The following is a 20,609-nucleotide window of genomic DNA, read 5'->3' as shown; positions in this document are numbered from 1 at the left end:
ACAGATGCTGTCACTGAGCAAAATCAAGGAGAGCAGTTTAGGATCTTTAGTATGAGGGAAATGATAATGCTTTTCAGTACCTCTTAGAGTTGTCAGTGTCTCATAAAAGATAAAGAATATTTGTTGAGTGACCACAGCTTGCTAGGTACTGTGCTACACTATGGCATAGTATAGTTATTACTGAGAATTTGTGGAGATAATCCTAGCTTATCAAGGAAATATTTGTTTTACAATTTGTTCATGTGCTTATTTACATTGAAGAATATTCTCAAGTTAAGATGATTTTTTTAGATGCTCCAGAGGCCAGAAATTCATCATAAAGGGCCCTAATAGCCAAAAAGAATTGAAATGCACTAGGCCAATTGGATGACACTATTTCAGTCTGCTCTCTTTTATCCTTTGCCAGGAGTCATACATTATCTCTTTAAGGCAGAGCAGCCTTGGATGACCATGTATTAATATGATAACTTGCTTTTCCTTGCTCCCCACATCCCAACTAGTGGCTTTAGAATAGCTTTGCTGTTTTTCACTTATTTCTTGTCTGTAGCACTAGATCCCAGGCTTACCGATTATGCACATTCTAGATAACTCTGGGTCAGCTCAGTACTGAACTTAACAAATGGCAAGTCAGGAATGCCATCAAGACTGAAGAATGTTGGAAGATAAGGATTATATAGACACCACTGTCCTTATTGATACACACTGTGTTGTCCCATAATTGGGTAGGCCAAAATGAGTTGACACTGGAAGAGGTATTTTAATATTGGAGCTTATAAAATGTTTAGAAATATTTTCCTATCTGAGTCAGACTGAGATAGGTATGTATGTTTTCTTTCTCTTCTGAGTGACACTGGGAAATAGTTATGATTGGGAATAGGTCTTGGTACCAATAACCTCATATATACACTAGGGTAGACCTTGCAAAGGAAGCCAGCACCAGGGCATGGGACCATGAAGCAAAGGCGTTCAGAAGAACTAGTGAGTCTTCAGATGGCCAGAGGCAAAGGCTGAGATCAAGCCTCAGGTCCAAGAAGCCAGAATAAGCCTGAAATAATTGAGTGAGAAATGCAACATTACTAGAATGGAGAAGAGGCTAGGGAAAAGGCAGGAGCAAACCCAAGGGCTGGGGGTCTGAAGATGTTGCCATCACAAGGCAGCCCCATTTAAATGGCCTCTAGCCACAGGGTCTGCCATTGAAAACTGTAGGAGTAAACAGATGCTTGATGGAAACCCTTAACCCCAGGTCTTTGCTCCCTTAATGAAGGAATCTAAAGCAAAGTAGAGATTTTTTTTAAAATTTAAACTTTATTTTTAATTGTCAAATAATAATTGTACATATTCATGGGGTACATAACGTTTCCATACATATAATGTATAGCAATCAGATTAATTAGCATATCCATCTGAAGCCTTTTTCATTTCTTTGTGTTGGGAATGTTTAATATCCTCTTTCTAGTGAATAGAAACTGTATAATACGTTATTGTTAACTGTAGTCATCTTACAGTGGTATAGAACAGGGTTCTCCAACCCCATGGGGTTCTATACCACTGTAGGATGACTAGGGTTAATGATAATGTATTATACAGGTATTGGTCTGTGGCCTCTTAGGAGTCTGGCTGCACAGCAGGAGGTGGGTGGTGGGCTAGTGAGCATTACCACCTGAGCATCACCTGTCAGATCAGCAGTGGCATTAGCTCCTCAAAGGAACAGGAACCCTGTTGTGAACTGTGCATGTGAGGGATCTTAAGTTGAACACTCCTTAGGAGAATCTAATGCTTGATAATCTGAGGTGGCACAGTTTCATCCTGAAACCATCCTCCTGACCCCCTACCCATGGAAAAATTGTCATCCACAAAACTGTCTCCTGGTGCCCAAAAGGCTGGGGACCGCTGGTATAGAACAGAATTTATTTCTCCTGTCTAGCTGTAATTGTGTATCCTTTAACAGATCTCTCCCTATCTTTTTACATGTCCTTTGATACCATAAGCTCTATGGATGCCCTATAATATTTCTTCATTATACTTATCCTTCATAGTGGTTATTAGAGTGAGCTCTTCATGGATTTTTCTCTCTTACCAGACTCTAAGTTCCATGAGGGAAGAGATAATATCTATGCTTGGTACATAGTAGGAGCTTAATAAATATTTTTGGAAGGAGAGAGATAAAGAGGGAGGAGAGAAATAAATGGTTCTTTTGCTTTTTTTCTTCATGCCAGGGCAACACTCAGCTTCTGAGGTATGCACAGCAAGGCTCTTGCTGAGACGGGTGTGGCCCCTTGCTGCCTCACTTCCAGCCCTGGGCACATGCAGTTCTTTCCACCTGGCCCAGTCCTCCTTCTCCCTGCTCTGCACTTGCCTGTGCTTCTAAATCTGCTTCTTCCTCTTTTTCTGGTCTCCTGCAGCCTAATCATCCTCCTGACACATTCTTTGTTTAACCATCTGAATGCTTTCAGTATGGTTCCTGTGAGCTCTCAATGTTCTGGAAGCCATTGGTTTTGTTTGTTTGTTTGTTTGTTTGCTTTGATAATTTTGGATATTTTACTCTTGCTCATTATGGAATGACTTTACAGCTGAACTCTCAAAACCAGACCTCATTTTCCCAACTTGAGAGAACATCTCATTGCTGTCCCTGTGTCCTTGCCTATGGCACGCATCTCCCGAACACCCTTTTTTTACCAGAACATCCTCACAGCAAACCTAAGGCACTAACTCTTTGCTTCCTACAGCTCTGTGTTTCTTGAGCTCTTCCACCTGTTTTATTTTCATATTTTTCCTTTATTAAGAAAAGGAGATAACAGACAAGATAAACACGAGAAATTAAATACCTCAAAATTACTGTACTTTTTCACTTGGAGTAACTGGCCTTTGCAATGTTTTGTAAATATCTTTCCCTGAGCGGGCCTGAATAAGTATGTAGTTAACAAGCATGGATTTTTAATTGATCAGGGCAGGTTTTGAACTTCTGTCTTCCTCTTTCCTAATGATATAACTTCCAATGACTTAACCTTCTGAGCCTCAGTATTCTCTTCTGTGAAATGGAAATACTAATAATAGTATCCTCACAAGTTTGTTGTGATATTTGGTAACTCACATAAAATTCCTTTACATAATGCCTGGCATATAATAGGGACTAAATAAGCTGTCACTTGTTTTCTTTCCTTTCCTCCTTTCTCTCATATTGCCTGTAATTATTACCATCCTTATTTTTTAGGGGACAGATTTAAATCTGTGAATCCAGAGGCTTCATTGCAATCTTGGAATATTTTGGTGGCAACTTTAAGATCTTTTGTTTTCTGACTCTTAGATCTCTTTCTTTTGGTGGCATGGGAAAATTCCCTCAACTCGATTATTTATTCAGTTCTTTCATGCTCCCCATATTGTCATGGCCATGTTTGAATCATGTTATCGGCAAGTCTGACCGAAAAGGCAATTTAATATTGCCCTGTGTTGCATCATTGCATATATTATTTCGGCCTGTCACGGGCCTGTCAGCAAGTCTTGATGAAGTACAGAGCCAATAGTAACAGGTCTGAAATCTGACAGCTCTTTAACAGAAGCTGCTCCGATTGGTGCAATGGTATTTCTTCAGAAATTAAGGCCTTCTTGGTCTCTTTGTTGATACAATTAGCAATCCAATCCAAGTCATTTTATCTCCCCACAAGCTGTATCTTCAGGGCTGGTAATTCAGTCTGTTGCATGGCTTGGAAAAACAGAGCCATCAGAGGCCTGTGATGTACCAAAGGCTGCAGCTAGGAATATCTTGGTAATTTATCCTCACTCTCAGCTCTAATTATTCTGTTCTTCACTAACTGGTTCGATTGAGACTCTCCAGGTTCAGCCTTCCCTAAGCAGAGAACAAAAGGTTTCCCTTGAAAGTGGGGGCCTGGCAATGTCAGTACAGTGAGCCGCGTATAAATAATGCAGCAGCGCCGGCTTCATTTTTATAAAATCTTGGTGGAGAAATGCATGAGAATGATCAGACCCCTGGAACTCAGCAGGCATGTGCTTTTGATGTGCGCCTTGCTCTGAGTAAAAGCAGGAGAGTAAAAAGTTCTTCTTGTTTGTGCTGAGGCTACTTCATGGTCTCTGGCTGGGATTTTGGTGACCCTTTTGCTTTGTTTCTGATAGAGTCTGGAGGCTCCTACCTGCCTAGGAAAACTCTGATATGTATATAGAGGGAAATATCTTCAGTAACTATTTTCTGATTGAAAATAAAGATGATGAAAATACAGATGCTGATTATAGTGGCTTTACTTATATTAGCTTCACTTATATTCCCTCATTTTAATCCTCCTAAGGTTAGAGTGATCTGGCTGGGCTATTTTCGCTATACCCTCTGCTCTCCCAATTAGCCTTATATCTTTTCTTTTTTCTGGTCAGATTCCCCAAAAATAAATATTCAGGGTGTGAACCTAGCAGCCAAAGCTCTGGGAACTGAGTCAGGGAAAGGAGCTTGAGGGCTGGCCTGCAAAAAAGCAGATACTGAATCAGTCTGTTTTTGTCAAGATACTCTACCCTTACCTGGGCCTTTTACCGCACCTCTCTGAGGGTGGATGATATGGTTTGGCTGTGTCCCTACCCAAATCTCATCTTGACTTGTAGCTCCGGTAGTTCCCATGTGTTATGGGAGGGACCCAGTGGGAAATAATTGAATCATGGGGGCAGTTTCTCCTTCTGCTGTTCTTGTGGTAGTGAATAAGTCTCACGAGATTGGATGGTTTTATAAGGGGGAAACCCCTTTCGCTTGGTTCTCCTTCTGTCTTGTCTGCTGCCATATAAGACGTGCCTTTTACCTTCTACCATGATTGTGAGGCCTCCCCAGCCATATGGAACTATGAGTTTATTAAACCTCTTTTTCTTTATACATTACCCAGTCTCAGGTATGTCTTTATCAGCAGTGTGAAAATGGACTAATACACTGGACCTTAGTACTCTTCTTCCATAGAGTGGGAGAAGTAGTACCCTGGTTGCTCATAGTGAGGTCATATGGGATCTACTTACTTCCTAAACATACTTTTTGTACCATCTTGCTGTTTTTAGCCTCACTTTTATCCTCACTTTCAGGGGTGGTGAGCGCCACCACCTCCTGAACTTTTTGGGTCGCTGGAGAGTAGTCATTTTGCTTGTGGGTTTTTCCTGTTGCTATTTAGGTTTTACCTTTCTCAAGTCTACCAAGAGAGCCACTACTACCATGGTTTTTGGCTTTTAGATTTTTGATGCTGTCATCTTCTAGCCTGTTCTCATTGTGGGTTTTTGCCTCTTTGAAACATTCTTGTACAGCCATTTTGTTGGAATTTTTTAAAGGGCACAGAGGTTAACATGTGTAGTCAAGCTGGCTTCTGTAATCAGAAGCCTCTTTTTGTTTTTATACTTTTTGAAATAGGAAAGAAGGTCTGCTAGAGATCTGGCATGCATTTGTGTCTTGGGCAGTAGGTGATGGGAGGAATGTGAGGTAGGCATAGCCAGGAGAGCATTGTCCGAAGGCTCTCCTGGTTTCATTGAGATGAATGGTCTATGCAAGGAATCCAGTGTTTTGCTTGCTACTGCCTCTGGGCACTCCAGGATTCTAACTTTTGTCTCTTCTCCAACCTGCATACAGAGCAGTATCTAAAGATCTAGGCTTTATAATAGAAGCAATTAAAAAGTGATTAGGAACCTGAAAGCTTCCTTCTATAACTGCGATCTGAAGGTTTTTATTCATTCACTTAATTAACATGCATTGAGCTCTCAAAATTTGCCGGAGTAGCATTGTGCTTAGTCATCCACATAACTGGATGAAAAAGGCAGATATGGACCCTGCTTTGGGAGGTTGTGACCTGACCTTATATACTGAAATTTCCAGAAGGCCAGATAGAGCATCAAGAAATGAAACAAATAAAATAAAATAGTAACATTATTTTGTGATAATGAAATAGATCCTTCAGTGCCTCCTGGTCTTCCCCACTCATACACACTCATGCCTAAAATAGTCCACAGTTCTGTACTCCTTTAGTGGGCCAGATCCTTTCATCACCATGGGCTGCTGAGACCACTGGAATTTCAGGCAAACCTATAAAGCAAGGGCAGTTTTAGGTGACTACATTCTGTCATGAATCCTTGATTTCATATACAGTTCTTGCATTACATGTTTGCTGGTAGTAGGCCAAAACAAAAGAAGAAAAGTTCTAATTTTAGCTGAGTTCAAGTTACCTTTCTAAAAATTATGATTTCTTCTTTATGAGTCTTTTTGGTGAATTGACCCTTTTCTCAGTATGTAATATACTTGTTTATTCCTGGTAACATTTCTTGTTCTGAAGTCTACTTTGATATTAATATAGCCACCTCAGCTTATTAATTATTAGTATCTGCATGCCTTATTTATTTATTTATTTATTTATTTATTTATTGAGACTGAGTCTTGCTCTGTCATCCAGGCTGGAGTGCAATGGCACAATCTCGGCTCACTGCAACCTCCGCCTCCCGGGTTCAAGCAATTCTCCTGCCTCAGCCTCCTGACTAGCTGGGATTACAAGCACACACCACCACGCCTGACTAATTTTTTTTTGTATTTTTAGTAGAGACGGGTTTTCACCATGTTGATCAGGCTGGTCTCGAACCTCTGACCTTGTGATCCACCCACCTCAGCCTCCCAAAGTGCTGGGATTACAGGCGTGAGCCACCGGACCCAGCCTGCATGCCATATTTTTGCATCTTTTTACTCTTTATCTTGCGTTTTTATGTTGAAAATGAGTGTTTTTTGTTTGTTTGTTTTGTTTTGTTTTGTTTTTATCCAGGCACTGTGGCTCACCTCACACCTATAATCCCAGCTATTCACAAAACTGAGGCAGGATGATTGCTTGAGTCCAGTAGAGACCAACCTCAGCAACATAGCAAAACCCCCATCTCTAAAAAATAAAAAAAGAAAAAGTAATCTGGGAATGGTGTTGTGTGCTTATAGTCTCAGGTACTCAGGAGGCTGAGGTGGGGGGATTCCTTAAGCTCCAGAGTTAAAGGCTGCAGTGAGCTCTGATCATGCTGCTGCACTCTAGCCTGTGCAACAGAGTGCTCTTCTCTAAAAAATAAAATAACTTTCTTTTAAACTCCATATAGTTGGGTTTTATTTGTATTCAGCTTTATGATCTTTGCCTTTGCATTGGAGATTTTAGGTCATTTACATTTATTGGTTGGGTTTTAATCTATTTTCTTTTTCTGTGTTCCATATATTCTATATAATTATTCCCTTTTCCTGTCTTCTCCAGGTTACTTAAATATTTTTTAGTATTCCATTTTATCTCCAAAAAGTTTTACCTCTTGTTTGCCAGTTTGTAATATGCATCTTTCACTTATCACAGTTGATCTTAAAATAATTTTAATGCCTCATTATATATAATACACTTTCATATCTTCCTGTGATTTGTGCTATTATTTTCGTATGATTTGTTTCATGCATTGGATTGTATAAAGATTTAAAGTCAATTATTTTTTAAAGAAATTTAAAATGGAAAATTTATGTCACTTATATTTACTCACATTTTAGCAGTTCTGATACTCTTCATTCCTTTGTGTGGGTTCACATTTCCATTTGGTATCTTTAACCCATGTAGTTTCGCTTGAATTATGAAATATTCTCCTTCTCCATCCTCCTATGTGAATATACAGAATTGAGTTTGTTGATTGCATTGATACCTTTTAATTTCCCAGTAGTAATAATAATAGCTATTATTACTCTTATAGTTTACATGTCTCTTCACATTCTGAAAGTACAATAACATCTTTAAATAGAATTGTCTTTTTTCAAATGCTTTTTAAATTTTAGAAGCTCTTGTTTCATATATTTCATACTACATTGTTTGGTTCATAAAATATTATGAATGGTAGTTTTCTTGGACTGAGCATTTTGTCATTATGAAATATTCTTCTTTTCCTTGTTTAATATTTTTAATCTTGATTCTATTTTGATACTTATATTGTCATTAAAATTTTTTTTGTTTTTATGTTATGTTTTTGTAGAACATTTTTGAAAGAAAACTGTATCACATTTTTAAAAATCTGAATTATAAACAAGGTATAGCTTAATTTTAACGACAGTATGATTAATCTTATCTTTTAACTGGTTGTGGAATTCAGCCCATTCACATTTGATGAAATACTGAGATAATTGACCTTATTTCTTCCATCTTATTTTGTTTTCTATTTATATTACATCACTCCTCCTTCCCTTTCCTTTTTGTTTTGTGTGGTTTATTGGTTTCACTGGCTTAATAATTTTTTTCTTTATTTCTTTTTACTTTGACAGTTCTACTAAGTTTTTTGTTTCTACTAGTGGTTACATTCTCATTCCTTACAACCAACAGTAAATTTCTGTTCTGCCTAAACATGTATATGCATTTCAAGGAACGTTTTCTGTGTACCCCTTCTCTAGACTCTTGCTTAATATTTGCTTACTTAATGTTTATTTTCAGTTCCAGACTGTTACTAAGTTTTTTCGTTTTTGTTTTTGTTTTTTTTTTTTTTGTAGAATAACAGGCCTATTGTGTTTTAAGAAAACTCAATATTATAGATTCCTGCTTAGATTATTATTATCCACTTAGATTTAAATATGTATATGCCTATATTTTTATGCATATATGTATATGTTTAAGCATATTATGCACACACATGCATATATATACATACATGCATGAAAGAGACACATACAGAGAGTGAGAGAGGATCTCAGTGTCTGCTGGTTCTTCTAGTCTTTGATTTCCACCATATTGAGAAAGGTGCTCCAAATCAATTGTTATTTGGTTATACTCTTTCTCAAGTATTATCCTCAGAGAGTGCTTATAGGAAGTTTACTTTTTGAATCCTTGTGTGTTGAAAATGTTTTTTTTTTTTTTTCCCTGACAGCTGAACAATATTTTGTCTGGGTATAGGATTCTTTAATCAGTTTCTCTTAATAGTTTATACATTATTCCAGTGTCCACATTCCAGAGTTGTAGATGAGAATTCCCTTAGCTAGGATGAATCCTTTGTAAGAAACCTATTCTTTCTGTCTGGAAGCTTGTATAATTTTCTGTTTACTCAAGTGTTTCCTGGATTTACTTCCTAGACTTAATGAGACTTTTAATCTGTGGGCTTGAATCTTACTTCAGTTCAGTATAATAAAATACCTAGCACTGTATTCATTTAATGATAGTATCTCCCTCATCTGTTCTTTTCTTTTTTTTCATTCCTTTTCTCTCTCTTTAAAAAAAAAAATATATGTACTAGAATCTCATGTTAGGCTTCTGAAATCTGTCCTCCAAGCCTCTTATCTCTTCCATCATTATGTCAATCTCTTTGTATCTTTGCTACTTGTAGTAAGATATTTCATTTACTTGGTCTTCCAGAGCATTAATTTGAATTTCGTTAGTGTCAGTGATTTTTCAGTTCTTCTGTGCAAATTTTAAACTTAAAATCAGTGTTTATGCTTCCAGAAAGTGTTTTTTGCATTCTTCTGATTCCTCATTGTTTTCATCATTGAAATATTCTACCATATTTTTCATCATTTCTACTTCCGTGGGACTTGCCTCTTATAGATGCTCTGTGGGATCTCTCAGGTGAACTAGTCCCATTAAGTTAGTTACTGTTTTTGTTTGGCCTACTCATTGATAAATGCTATTTTGTCTTTCATATAGGTTTTTAGAATCCATTCTGCGTTAACAAATCTGAAAGCAGTGAAAGGTACAGCAGTTCCTGCCCTGTCACTTGGACTGGCAGTCCCCCAATCGGCCAACAGCAAGTGGCCCCTTCTTTCCTCTTAGAGCACCCTTGGTGGAAGCAGCACTTCTCTCTGGCTGCCAATCTTAGAAGCAACTCAGACTGCCAGTGTAGCCCTGACTGTGTAAGGCCCCTATGTGTAATTCCAATTTTACAAACCTTTGAGTGGGGGTGACTAGTAGGTACAGCTTGCCTAAAGGTGAATAGTTATCCAAAGAGGGCAGGTTGCTAAAACACTTCAGGAAATGTCAAAACTGGTCTTAATAGAAGACTCAGGGAGGGGTAAGCCCTTTGTTGTGCTACTAGTACCTTGCCTTTACCCACTAACAGTATAAACGAAGTCCTGTATTTTCTCTCTCTCCTGGAGAGTTTTGGAGTACCTGTGGCTTCGGTTGTACTCACTAAACTTTACCAGTTCTGCTGCTTAATAGCACATCCATGTTACCCATCAGTTTGATTTAAAGAGACTCAATGAATTGGATCCTAATGTTGTTTGAATAATCCTGATGAAGGAGGGAGTTGCCAGAGGCATCTGTCGCCATAAAACTTCTGTAGTCGTCTTCACTCCAGGCATACTGTCTTATTTTAACTTCTTGTAAAGACCAAGACATCCCTAACTTTCCCTTTATTGGGGAAAAAAATCTGCTTGGAATAACAGTTATGCTGTGAAGTGTTGAGTTTTTTAACTATTGCTGTATTATGAACCAGAACCAATGCTTGTTAGTTTAATACAGTAATCATTTATTTGATTCATGGACAGCTCATTTAGGCTGTGCTATGCTAGGCAATCCTTCTGGTCTCAGTTGGACTCACTCACTGGGGTCTTGGCTGACTTATCCACATTGATCCAAGACAGTCTGGAGGTATCTGATCCAGATTGAGCTCAACTGGCTATTTCCCTGCTGCATGTTTCTTTTATCCTCCTCATGGGACCAGTGGACTAGCCTAGAATGATCTCATGGCAGTGCCAGAGGTGCAAGAGAACAAACAGAAACACATAGAATCTCTTGAGGCTTAGACTCAGAACTGGCATGCAGTTACTTCTGCTTCCTTATTTTGGCTACATTCAGTCATGTGACAGAATCAGAAGTCAGAAATAAGGAATCAGAATCAGAGGTAGGAAAGGAAGCCCTGCCTACAGTGTAGGGGACAGGAGGAGGAGGGTGCAGTACTACAAAGTTACATGGCAAAGAGCATGGGTATGTGGAGAGATGAAGACTTGGGGCCACGAACTCAGCCTTTATCAGCTGTTGAGAAATATAGTGCAATATTTTAAACTTACAATGGTACCTCAAGAGAGAGAGCCATGAGTTTATCTTGGAGGTAGCAGAGAAATTTCACAGAGGAGCTGACACTGGAACTGGACCATAAGGACGACTTGGAGTTTACCAAACAGACAAGGATAGGTGAAAGGAGTAATAATCCTTTAAGATGGAAGGAAAAGTCAAAGTAGAGTCACAGTGCTCTACAGATAAGAATGGGGACATCTGGGGATTGAGGAGTTACCCTATGTGATTGGATCATTGGAAACAATCCTTCTATACTGCCTTTTGCTCCCTAATATTACTCTTGCCAGGGAGCTATCATACCTCCCCAAAAGTTGGAATTTCAGATGTCATGCCAGGAGGAGTTAGCGTATTGTATACTCTTCAGAACATGTTACATAGGTGGGTTGCCATCTCTACTTATTAACAATGTATGTTGCTTAAAAAAGGTGAATAATTTAGCATGTTTCTACAAGTGTTAGCATTTCTTCAGTATATTTATGGCACTTAGCATAGCTCAATGTGTTCTGTGATCTGTGCCACATCTAAAAAAATCATTAATGATAAGCGACATTTGTTGGCTTTCAAAAGACATTTAAGCCTCACTCAGTGCTACCACCTCCATGAACCCCTCCTTGATATTTCCTCCCCCTGTCTACCACCAGATTATGTCAGGTTCTTCCGCTAAAGGCTTTCATTTCTCCCTCTACTTCCTTCAGAGTATTTATGGCTATTTGTTAGTATATGATTTTAATTGTGATTATTTGATCAATTTCTATCTCTCCAATTAAACTTTCAGCTTCTATGACAGCAAAGGACTAGATATTTTGCATACCACTGGTTTCCTGGATCCTAGCATAGTGCCAGAATCATAGTAACTGAATACTAAACATTTATTGAGTGAGTGAACGCATGAGTCTATGTGAATGACTGAATGAGATACATCTAGACTATTGTCCTTAGGAGATAGGTTTTGGGTTATCTTTAAAATTGCATGAACTCCTAGGTTTACCATTTACCTACCATGTAATGGACAACCCATTCATTCTTTAATGTTTCCATTCAGTCAGTATTCATTGTGGCTTGTCATAATCCTGAATGTGAATGAGGTATTTGTGATACAGAGAAGAATAAGGCTGATTCTGTGCTGATGGAGTTGCTGGTTTAGTGGGAGAGACGGTGAAATGAATAGGCAAAGACAGTTACTATGGTAAATTAAGATAAGGATATGTCCGGATTAGAACTTGGAGAAGAAGCGTTTCACTCAGTCTGCCCTTCATTGGGTCTTCCTGAGAAAAGACCATCTGAGCTGAGTCATGAAGGATAACTAAGAGTTAGATGCATAATGGGCATGACTGTTCCAGGAAGAATGAAGCAAAAGGGTTCAGTACACAGGGAAATGGGAAATCAAGGCTCACTATAGTAAACTCCAAATAATTCAGTATTGCAGTATGAGAAGGCAAGGGTGGGGATGGCCAGAACAGAGTGACTGTGGATATGGGCACAGTCATATCACAAAGGGTTCTTTAAGCCCTGCTATGCATTGGAATTTGTCCTGAAGTTAGTGAGTGGCAATTGAAGGATCTTAATCAGAGATTGATATAAAATATTTTATTATATAAAGTTTGCCCTGGTCACAATATGGAGAACAGATTACAAGGCTGTAGGGGAGCAACATAAAGAAGCAGTTACTTACCCAGCATGATAAGGGCTGTAGTAGAAGACATAATCCATGCTCTGGGAAATCAGAAGAGGAGTGCCTAACCCAGAACTGGAATCTCAGCCTAGGTTTAAGTAAAAGTTTGAATTATCATAGTGAAGAAGCTGGGATGAGTTTTCCCAACAGATGGGGTTAGGGCAAAGACACTTAAGTGCGTAAGAACATGACTTTCTTCAGAGAACTGCAAGTGACCTTTTATTGTTAGACTATAGAATATTAAGGGTGAATTGATGAGAAATGTAGCTGGAAAAGAAAGCATCCAGCATTCGAGTCTTCCTCCTACTAAATATTGCTTTAGACTGGAATGATCGTATCATTTATTATCTCCACCAGACACGTCAAACACTTTTTTTTTAATCATAGAAACTTTTGAACATGTAGCAAGAGTAGTATAATTAACACCCATGAACCCATCACTAGGTCCCAACCACCACCCATGACCAATCCTGCCCTTAGCCACATGCCATTTACTTGTCCTTCTCATATTACTTAAAGCACATTCCAGAGACCATATCATCTTATGCAAACATTTTCAGTATGTATCTCTAAATGATAAGGAGCCTTTTGTTAACATAACCACAACTACCAATATCATATCTAAAATTTCATAATAATTAAATTTTTATCAAATAGCAAGGTTGTAATTTCTAATTATCTCACAAATGTCTTATAAACATAGATGTAAATACAAATATTCACATACAGTTTGTTTAATCAGGATCCAAATAAAGGACTGAAAGGACTGAGACTTTTTTTTTTTTTTGAGACAGAGTCTCACCCTGTTGCCCAGGCTTGAGTGCAGTGGCACGATGTTGGCACACTGCAACCTCTGCCTCCTGGGTCCAAGCGATTCTCCTGCCTCAGCCTCCCAAGTAGCTGGGACTAGAGACACCCACCACCACACCTGACTAATTTTGTATTTTTAGTAGAGACGGGGTTTCACCATGTTGGCCAGGCTGGTCTCCAACTCCTGACCTCAAGTGCTCTGCCTGCCTTGGCCTCCCAGAGTGCTGGGATTATAGGCATGCACCACCATGCCCAGCCAGGGCTGAGACTTTTGAAAGTGAAGGAAGGTACTATCCATAATTAACAGGTATCCGTGAAGACTTTTTACCTAAGCAGGGATGTGTCATTATCTACATTGGCTTATTCTACTTCTTTAATACCTCTGCAGATATCAGGATGGGTATTTTGCAAAATATAAAGGAAGCCTCACTCATATGATCAGTTCTATATTTCTTCTGTTTTCTTAGGTCTCTCTGCTCCCTGGTGTGTAAGTGGACATACTCAGCAGAGAGAGGCTGGGACGACAGTTTCTGGAAAATGATTGGTTTGGAAGACTTTGTTGCAGATAATTACAGCAAAATAGGTAAAAGAATAAAACATCTGTACAGTGATTATGTGCACTGGAGGATCTTGGTGGGTTTGTTGTTATTGTGGTTTGTATGTTTGTTGTTTTTGTATGCATTAAAACACAGGAATGAAGTTTACTTTTTCCAAGACAAATGAGTTAATTATGACGGGTAGGCCATGACTATTAGGCTCTTGCCTTAACATTTATATGAACTGAGTGGAGATACATGCTATGAAAATCTGCATTGAAATATAGAATCAGAAATTGCGCTGGGCGTGGTGGCTCACACCAGTAATCCCAGCACTTTGGGAGCTGAGGCAGGCAGATTGCTTGAGCCCAGGAGTTTGGGACCAGTCTGGGCAACATGGCAAAACCTCATCTCTACAAGAAAAATACAAATGTTAGCCTGGCGTGGTGGCACGTGTCAATAGTGTCAGCTGCTCCGGAGGCTGAGGTGGGAGGATTGCTTGAGCCTGGGAGGCAGAGGAGGTTGCAGTGAGCTGAGATGGTGCCACTGCACTGTCGCCTGGGCAACAGACAGAGCAGAACTCTGTCTTGAAGTGGGGGGGGGGGCGGGGGGAAGAAGAGAGAGAAAGAGAGAGAAATTTGTTGGGCTAGACCGAGGAAGATATTTGTAAGGAGTATCTTGGGAATAGCATACTGAAGGGGTTGTGTATGGACTGCTTCCAGTCAGTATTAGGAAAATAATTTTATAAATTAGGTTCACGGGACAAGGCAAGGCTGTGAACAGGTAAAAAGGCCTTTTATATGGGTAGTAAAGTACATCTTCTATGCCCCAAGCACATTTCTCTGTGCTTGTATGTACCTTGTTTTATATATTTCTCACAACTACTGACAAAAGCACTGTTGCATGTTTACAGATGAGAATCAGAGAGATTAGTAACCTTGCCTAACCAGGCATGGAATCAATAAATGGTAAGTCAGGATTGAAATTCTCCCACTGGGAGGACCTGGAAGGAACTAATATTTTACTGGAACACACATTTCAGCTTCAGTTACCTAATGGTTTAAGTGATTTGTAAAATGTATATGCCCTCCAAAAAATTAGTTGTTTTTTGCTGAATATTCCCATGGTATGTTGAAAATAGCTTTATTAGCATATATATTGATTACCTGTATATGTATCTTGATTCCTCACTAGACTGTGAGCTCTTTGACATAAGGATTTTCACTTATTTACCTTTGTATTTCCTGTCCTAGCACAGGGCATGGCATATTTTCATATTTCAGTGACTTTTTGTTTAAAATATTGAGATGGTTTGTACTAGGAGGTTGGCACTCTTTACTTTAAAAATCTTTAATGATATTTAGTGATTTTAACATTGTCTTTGGCAGTTGAGTACAACTTCAACTCTGATTTTCTGATTATTGTTATATTTTTCTGCTCCTCTTTCCTGCCTCACACATGACACATGTTTAATTAGTATATTAGCTCTGCTAATGGAGCGGTATCTACAAGAAATATTCATTAGAAGTCCATAATGTTAATCTAGCAGAAAATTTCCAGAGTAACTTTATTAGATTTTTTCCCTGTTAAGTTAATGGATTTTTAATGGATGTCCTAAGGAGACATATCATTAAGCGGAATATTGCTGTACGTGAATGAAAACTTACCCATTTATCAAAATTAATTGTGTGATGTTTCCTTTGATTTTCACTTCTGGGGACCTGAGCTTGTAGTTTCAGTCTGAACCCAAAGTAGAAGATATTTAAGAGGCTGTTTATTCTCAGTTGTGACTTTCAGAAACTCCTCTGGAAGCTACCTCTAGACATTCTTTAGCAATTCTTGGAACTATGAAAAATGAATCTCAAAAGCCTCCCTATGAAGTGTTAAACATTTCCAATGGCCTCATTGCCCGTCAAGATGTGGACAATATAGTGTAAAACCTTTTAGCAGATTTGAGCATTGAGCATCCTGGATTTGAGCATTAATACAATTACCATAATTTGCTCCATGTGGAGCTTTTAGCCAAGTGTTTACCAGGCTTCCTGGGCCCATGCAGTAAATAAATGCTTTCCCCGAAAACTGAACACCTCAGCAACTGATGGTCTTATGGAGGAATTTTTTTTAAATGAATTATTTATGAAATGTAAGTTAAGGATCAAATGCAACATTTATATGGTGTATTCAAGGACAGGAGAAAAAATTTACAGGGTTTAAGTAACTACATGCAAGTTTCTAAAGCTAAAATGTTACTACCTAATGCCTTCTTTCAAGGAGGTATTTGGATGGCTTGGTTTGGGAACATTATACAAAGTAAGGAAAAATAGTTTTGTGCATCGAAAGAATATAGTAGAAATTTCTTTACAGTTGAATAGAAATTTCTTTACAGTTGAAACTGTGCAAATTGACTTAATATTCAGAACTGATGGAGAAAAACGAAACACAGTTTTTGGGTAGGGGATTATACTGCTGATAAAATGATCTGTGTTCAATAAAATCATCCAACAAACTGATCTGTGTCAATAAATTTTGACCTTTAGTTACACATGACTAATTCCCAAGTTACCTATCTAATCCTAAGCATCTATCAAAAGCACACAGGAAGGAAGAGATCAGCAGGGAGAAAGGACCCTTAGGAAGATAAGCAACATCCCACCTGTTCTAATTGATTATCCAGGTGCCATTTCAGCATGCCCCAGTTGCCTTTTTAATTCGTGAGAAAATCTCTTTGTTCTACTACTGGGGTAGCCCACTTTATGAAAATTCATGTGTTCAACATGGCTGAATTATAGAGTAATTATTTGCATTACTAACAGGGTTTGTCATATGAAGGGATTCAGTGTATTAGCTTATAGATCATTCCTTTATTTGGGACCAGGGAAGCCAGGCAAAGAATAAATGTAAATTCCAAGTCCAAGAAGTTAGTAAGTGAGAGGCAGAAATGAAGGTAAAGGGCAGGAGACAGTTTCTTGAGAGGAGGGAGGCTGCTTTTAAAATGGGTTTCCTCGACCCGGGAAGCACATAGGGTTGGGGGATTTTCCTTTCCTAGACAAGGGAAGCCGTGACAGACTATACCTGGAAAACTGGGACACTGCCACCTAAATACTGGGCTTTTCCAACATTCTTAGCAAATGGCACATCAGTAGATTATATCCTGCTCCTGACTTGGTGGGTCCCATGCCCATGGAGCCTTGCTCACTGCTAGAGCAGCAGTTTGAGATTGAACTGTGAGGTGGCAGCAAGGTCGAGGGAGGGGCATCTGCCATTGCTGAGGCTTGAGTAGGTAAACAGAGTGGCTGCAGAACTTGAACTGGGTGGAGCCCACCTTAGCTCAACAAGGCCTGCCTGCCTCTGTAGACCCCACCACTGGGGGCAGGGCATAGCTGAATAAAAGGGGGCAGAAACCTCTGCAGTCTTAAATGTCCCTGTCTGACAGCTCGGAAGAGAGCAGTGGTTCTCCCAGCACGGTGTTTGAGCTCTGAGAACTGGACTTGCCTCCTCAAGTGGGTCCTTGACCCCCATGTAGCCTAAATGAGAGACACTTCCCAGTAGGGGCTGACAGACACCTTATACAGCCAGGTGCCCCTCTGAGATGCAGCTTCCAGAGGAAGGATCAGGGAGCAGTATTTGCTGTTCTACAGTATTTGCTGTTCTGCAGTATTTGCTGTTCTGCAGCCTCCACTGGTGATACCCAAAAAACAGGGTCTGGAGTGGACCTCCAGCAAATTCCAACAGACCTGCAGCTGAGGAGCCTGACTGTTAGAAGGAAAACTAACAAACAGAAAGGAATAGCATCAACATCAACAAAAAGGATGTCCACACCAACACCCCATCTGTAGATAACCATCATCAAAGACCAAAGGTAGATAAAACCACAAAGATGGGGATAAAACAGAGCGGAAAAGCTGAAAATTCTAAAAATCAGACTGCCTCTTCCACTCCAAAGGAATGCAGCTCCCCTCCAGCAACGGAACAAAACTGGATAGAGAATGACTTTGACAAGTTAACAGAAGTAGGCTTCAGAAGATCGGTAATAACAAACTTCTCCAAGCTAAAGGAGGATATTTGAACCCATCACAAAGGAGTTAAAACCTTGAAAAAAGATTAGTCAAATGGCTAACTAGAATAAACCGGTAGAGAAGACCTTAAATGACCTGATGGAGCTGAAAACCATGGCATGAGAACTACATGACGCATGCAGAAGCTTCAATAGCCAGTTTGATCAAGTGGAAGACAACGTATCAGTGATTGAAGATCAAATTAATGAAATAAAGTGAGAAGAGAAGTTTAGCAAAAAAAGAGTAAAAAGAAACAAACAAAGCCTCCAAGAAATGTGGGACTATGTGAAAAGACCATATCTACGTTTGATTGGTGTACCAGAAAGTGACAGGGAGAATGGAAACAAGCTGGAAAACACTCTACAGGATATTATACAGGAGAACTTCCCCAACCTAGCAAGGCAGGCCAACATTCAAATTCAGAAAATACAGAGAACACCACAAAGATACTGCTTGAGAAGAGCAACCCCAAGACACATAATTGACAGATTCACCAAGGTTGAAATGAAGGAAAAAATGTTAAGGGCAGCCAGAGAGAAAGGTTGGGTTACCCACAAAGGGAAGCCCATAAGACTAACAGCAGACCTCTCAGCAGAAAGTCTGCAAGCCAGAAGAGAGTGGGGGCCAATATTCAACATTGTTAAAGAAAAGAATTTTCAACCCAGAATTTCATATTTAGCTAAACTAAGCTTCACAAGTGAAGGAGAAATAAAATCCCTTACAGACAAGCAAATGCTGAGAGATTTTGTCACCAGCAGGCCTACCCTACAAGAGCTTCTGAAGGAAACACTAAACATGGAAAGGAACAACCAGTAGAAGCCACTGCAAAAACATGCCGAAATGTAAAGACTGTTGATGCTAGGAAGAAACTGCATCAACTAACGAGCAAAATAACCAGCAAATATCATAATGACAGTATCAAATTCACACTTAACAATATTAACCTTAAATGTAAATGGGCTAAATGCTCCAATTAAAAAGACACAGACTGGCACATTGGATAAAGAGTCAAGACCCATTAGTGTGCTGTAGTCCAGAGACCCATCTCACATGCAGAGACACACATAGGCTCACAATAAAGGGATGGTGGAAGATCTACCAAGCATATGGAAAGCAAAAAAAAAGTAGGGGTTGTAATCCTAGTCTCTGATAAAGCTGACTTTAAACCGACAAAGATCAAAACAGACAAAGAAGGCCATTACATAATGGTAAAGGGATCAATTCATCAGGAAGAACTAACTATCCTAAATATATATGCACCCAATACAGGAGCACCCAAAGAGATTTGGACTCCCACACAATAATAATGGGAGACTTTAACACCCCACTGTCAGTATTAAACAGATCAGTGAGACAGAGGCTTAACAAGATGTCCAGGACTTGTATTCAGCTCAGCACCAAGCAGACCTAATAGACATCTACAGAACTCTCCACCCCAAATCAGCAGGATATACGTTCTTCTCAGCACCACATTGCACTTATTCCAAAATTGGGCACGTAGTTGGAAGTAAAATACTCCTCAGCAAATATAAAAGAACAGAAATCACAACAAACTGTCTCTCAGACCACAGTGGAATCAAACTAGCACTCAGGATTAAGAAACTCACTCAGAACTGCCCAAATACATGGAAACTGAACAATCTGCTCCTGAATGACTACTGGGTACATAATGAAATGAAGGCAGAAATAAAGATGTTCTTTGAAACCAATAAGAATAAAGACACAAAGTACAAGAATCTCTGGGACACATTTAAAGCAGTGTGTAGAGGGGAATTTATAGCACTAAATGCCCACGAGGGAAAGCAGGAAAGATCTAAAATTGACACCCTAACATCACAATTAAAAGAATTAGAGAAACAAGAGCAAACACATTCAAAAGCTAGCAGAAGGCAAGAAATAACTAAGATCAGAGCAGAACTAAAGGAGATAGAGACACAAAAAAACCCTTCAAAAAAATAGTGAATCCAGGGGCTATTTTTTTGAAAAGATCAACAAAATTAATAGACTGCTAGCAAGACTAATAAAGAACAAAAGAGAGAAGAATCAAATAGACACATTAAAAAATGATAAAGGGGATATCACCACTGATACCACAGAAATACAAACTACCATCAGAGAACACTATAAACACCTCTATGCAAATAAACAAGAAAACCTAGAAGAGATGACTAAATTCCTGGACACATACACCCTCCCAAGACTAAGCCATTCAAGTTGAATCCCTGAATATACCAATAACAGGCTCTGAAATTGAGACAATAATGAATAGGCTACCAACCAAAAACAGTCCAGGACCAGATGGATTCATGGCTGAATTGTACCAGAGGTACAAAGAGGAGCTGGTACCATTCCTTCTGAAACTATTCCAATCAATAGAAAAAGAGGGAATCTTCCCTAACTCGTTTTAGGAGGACAACATCATCCTGATACCAAAGCCTGGCAGAAACTCAACAAAAGAGGGAATTTTAGACCAATACTCCCTGATGAACATCAATGTGAAAATCTTCAATAAATTTCTGGCAAA

The 20,609-nt window shown here is 39.2% G+C and overlaps 1 protein-coding gene across 12 annotated transcripts in view; it reads left to right on the top strand.

The window, feature by feature from the left end:
* Positions 1-20,609, top strand: part of FGGY (FGGY carbohydrate kinase domain containing) — a 445,568-nt gene that overhangs the window by 145,584 nt on the left and 279,375 nt on the right. For 11 of the 12 annotated variants that reach the window (XM_007978542.3, XM_073007252.1, XM_038000610.2 and 8 more), the window contains one exon: positions 13,962-14,077. The exons of the other annotated variant lie outside the window; for it this stretch is intronic. In XM_007978542.3, the coding sequence (XP_007976733.1) occupies positions 13,962-14,077 (116 nt within the window). The remainder of the gene's footprint in view (positions 1-13,961; positions 14,078-20,609) is intronic. 12 annotated transcript variants of the gene reach the window in all.

This window comes from Chlorocebus sabaeus, chromosome 20 (genome assembly GCF_047675955.1).
Source record: "Chlorocebus sabaeus isolate Y175 chromosome 20, mChlSab1.0.hap1, whole genome shotgun sequence".
In the NCBI taxonomy this organism is placed as follows: Eukaryota; Metazoa; Chordata; class Mammalia; order Primates; family Cercopithecidae; genus Chlorocebus; species Chlorocebus sabaeus.
This window is presented reverse-complemented; position numbering and strand designations above follow the sequence as displayed.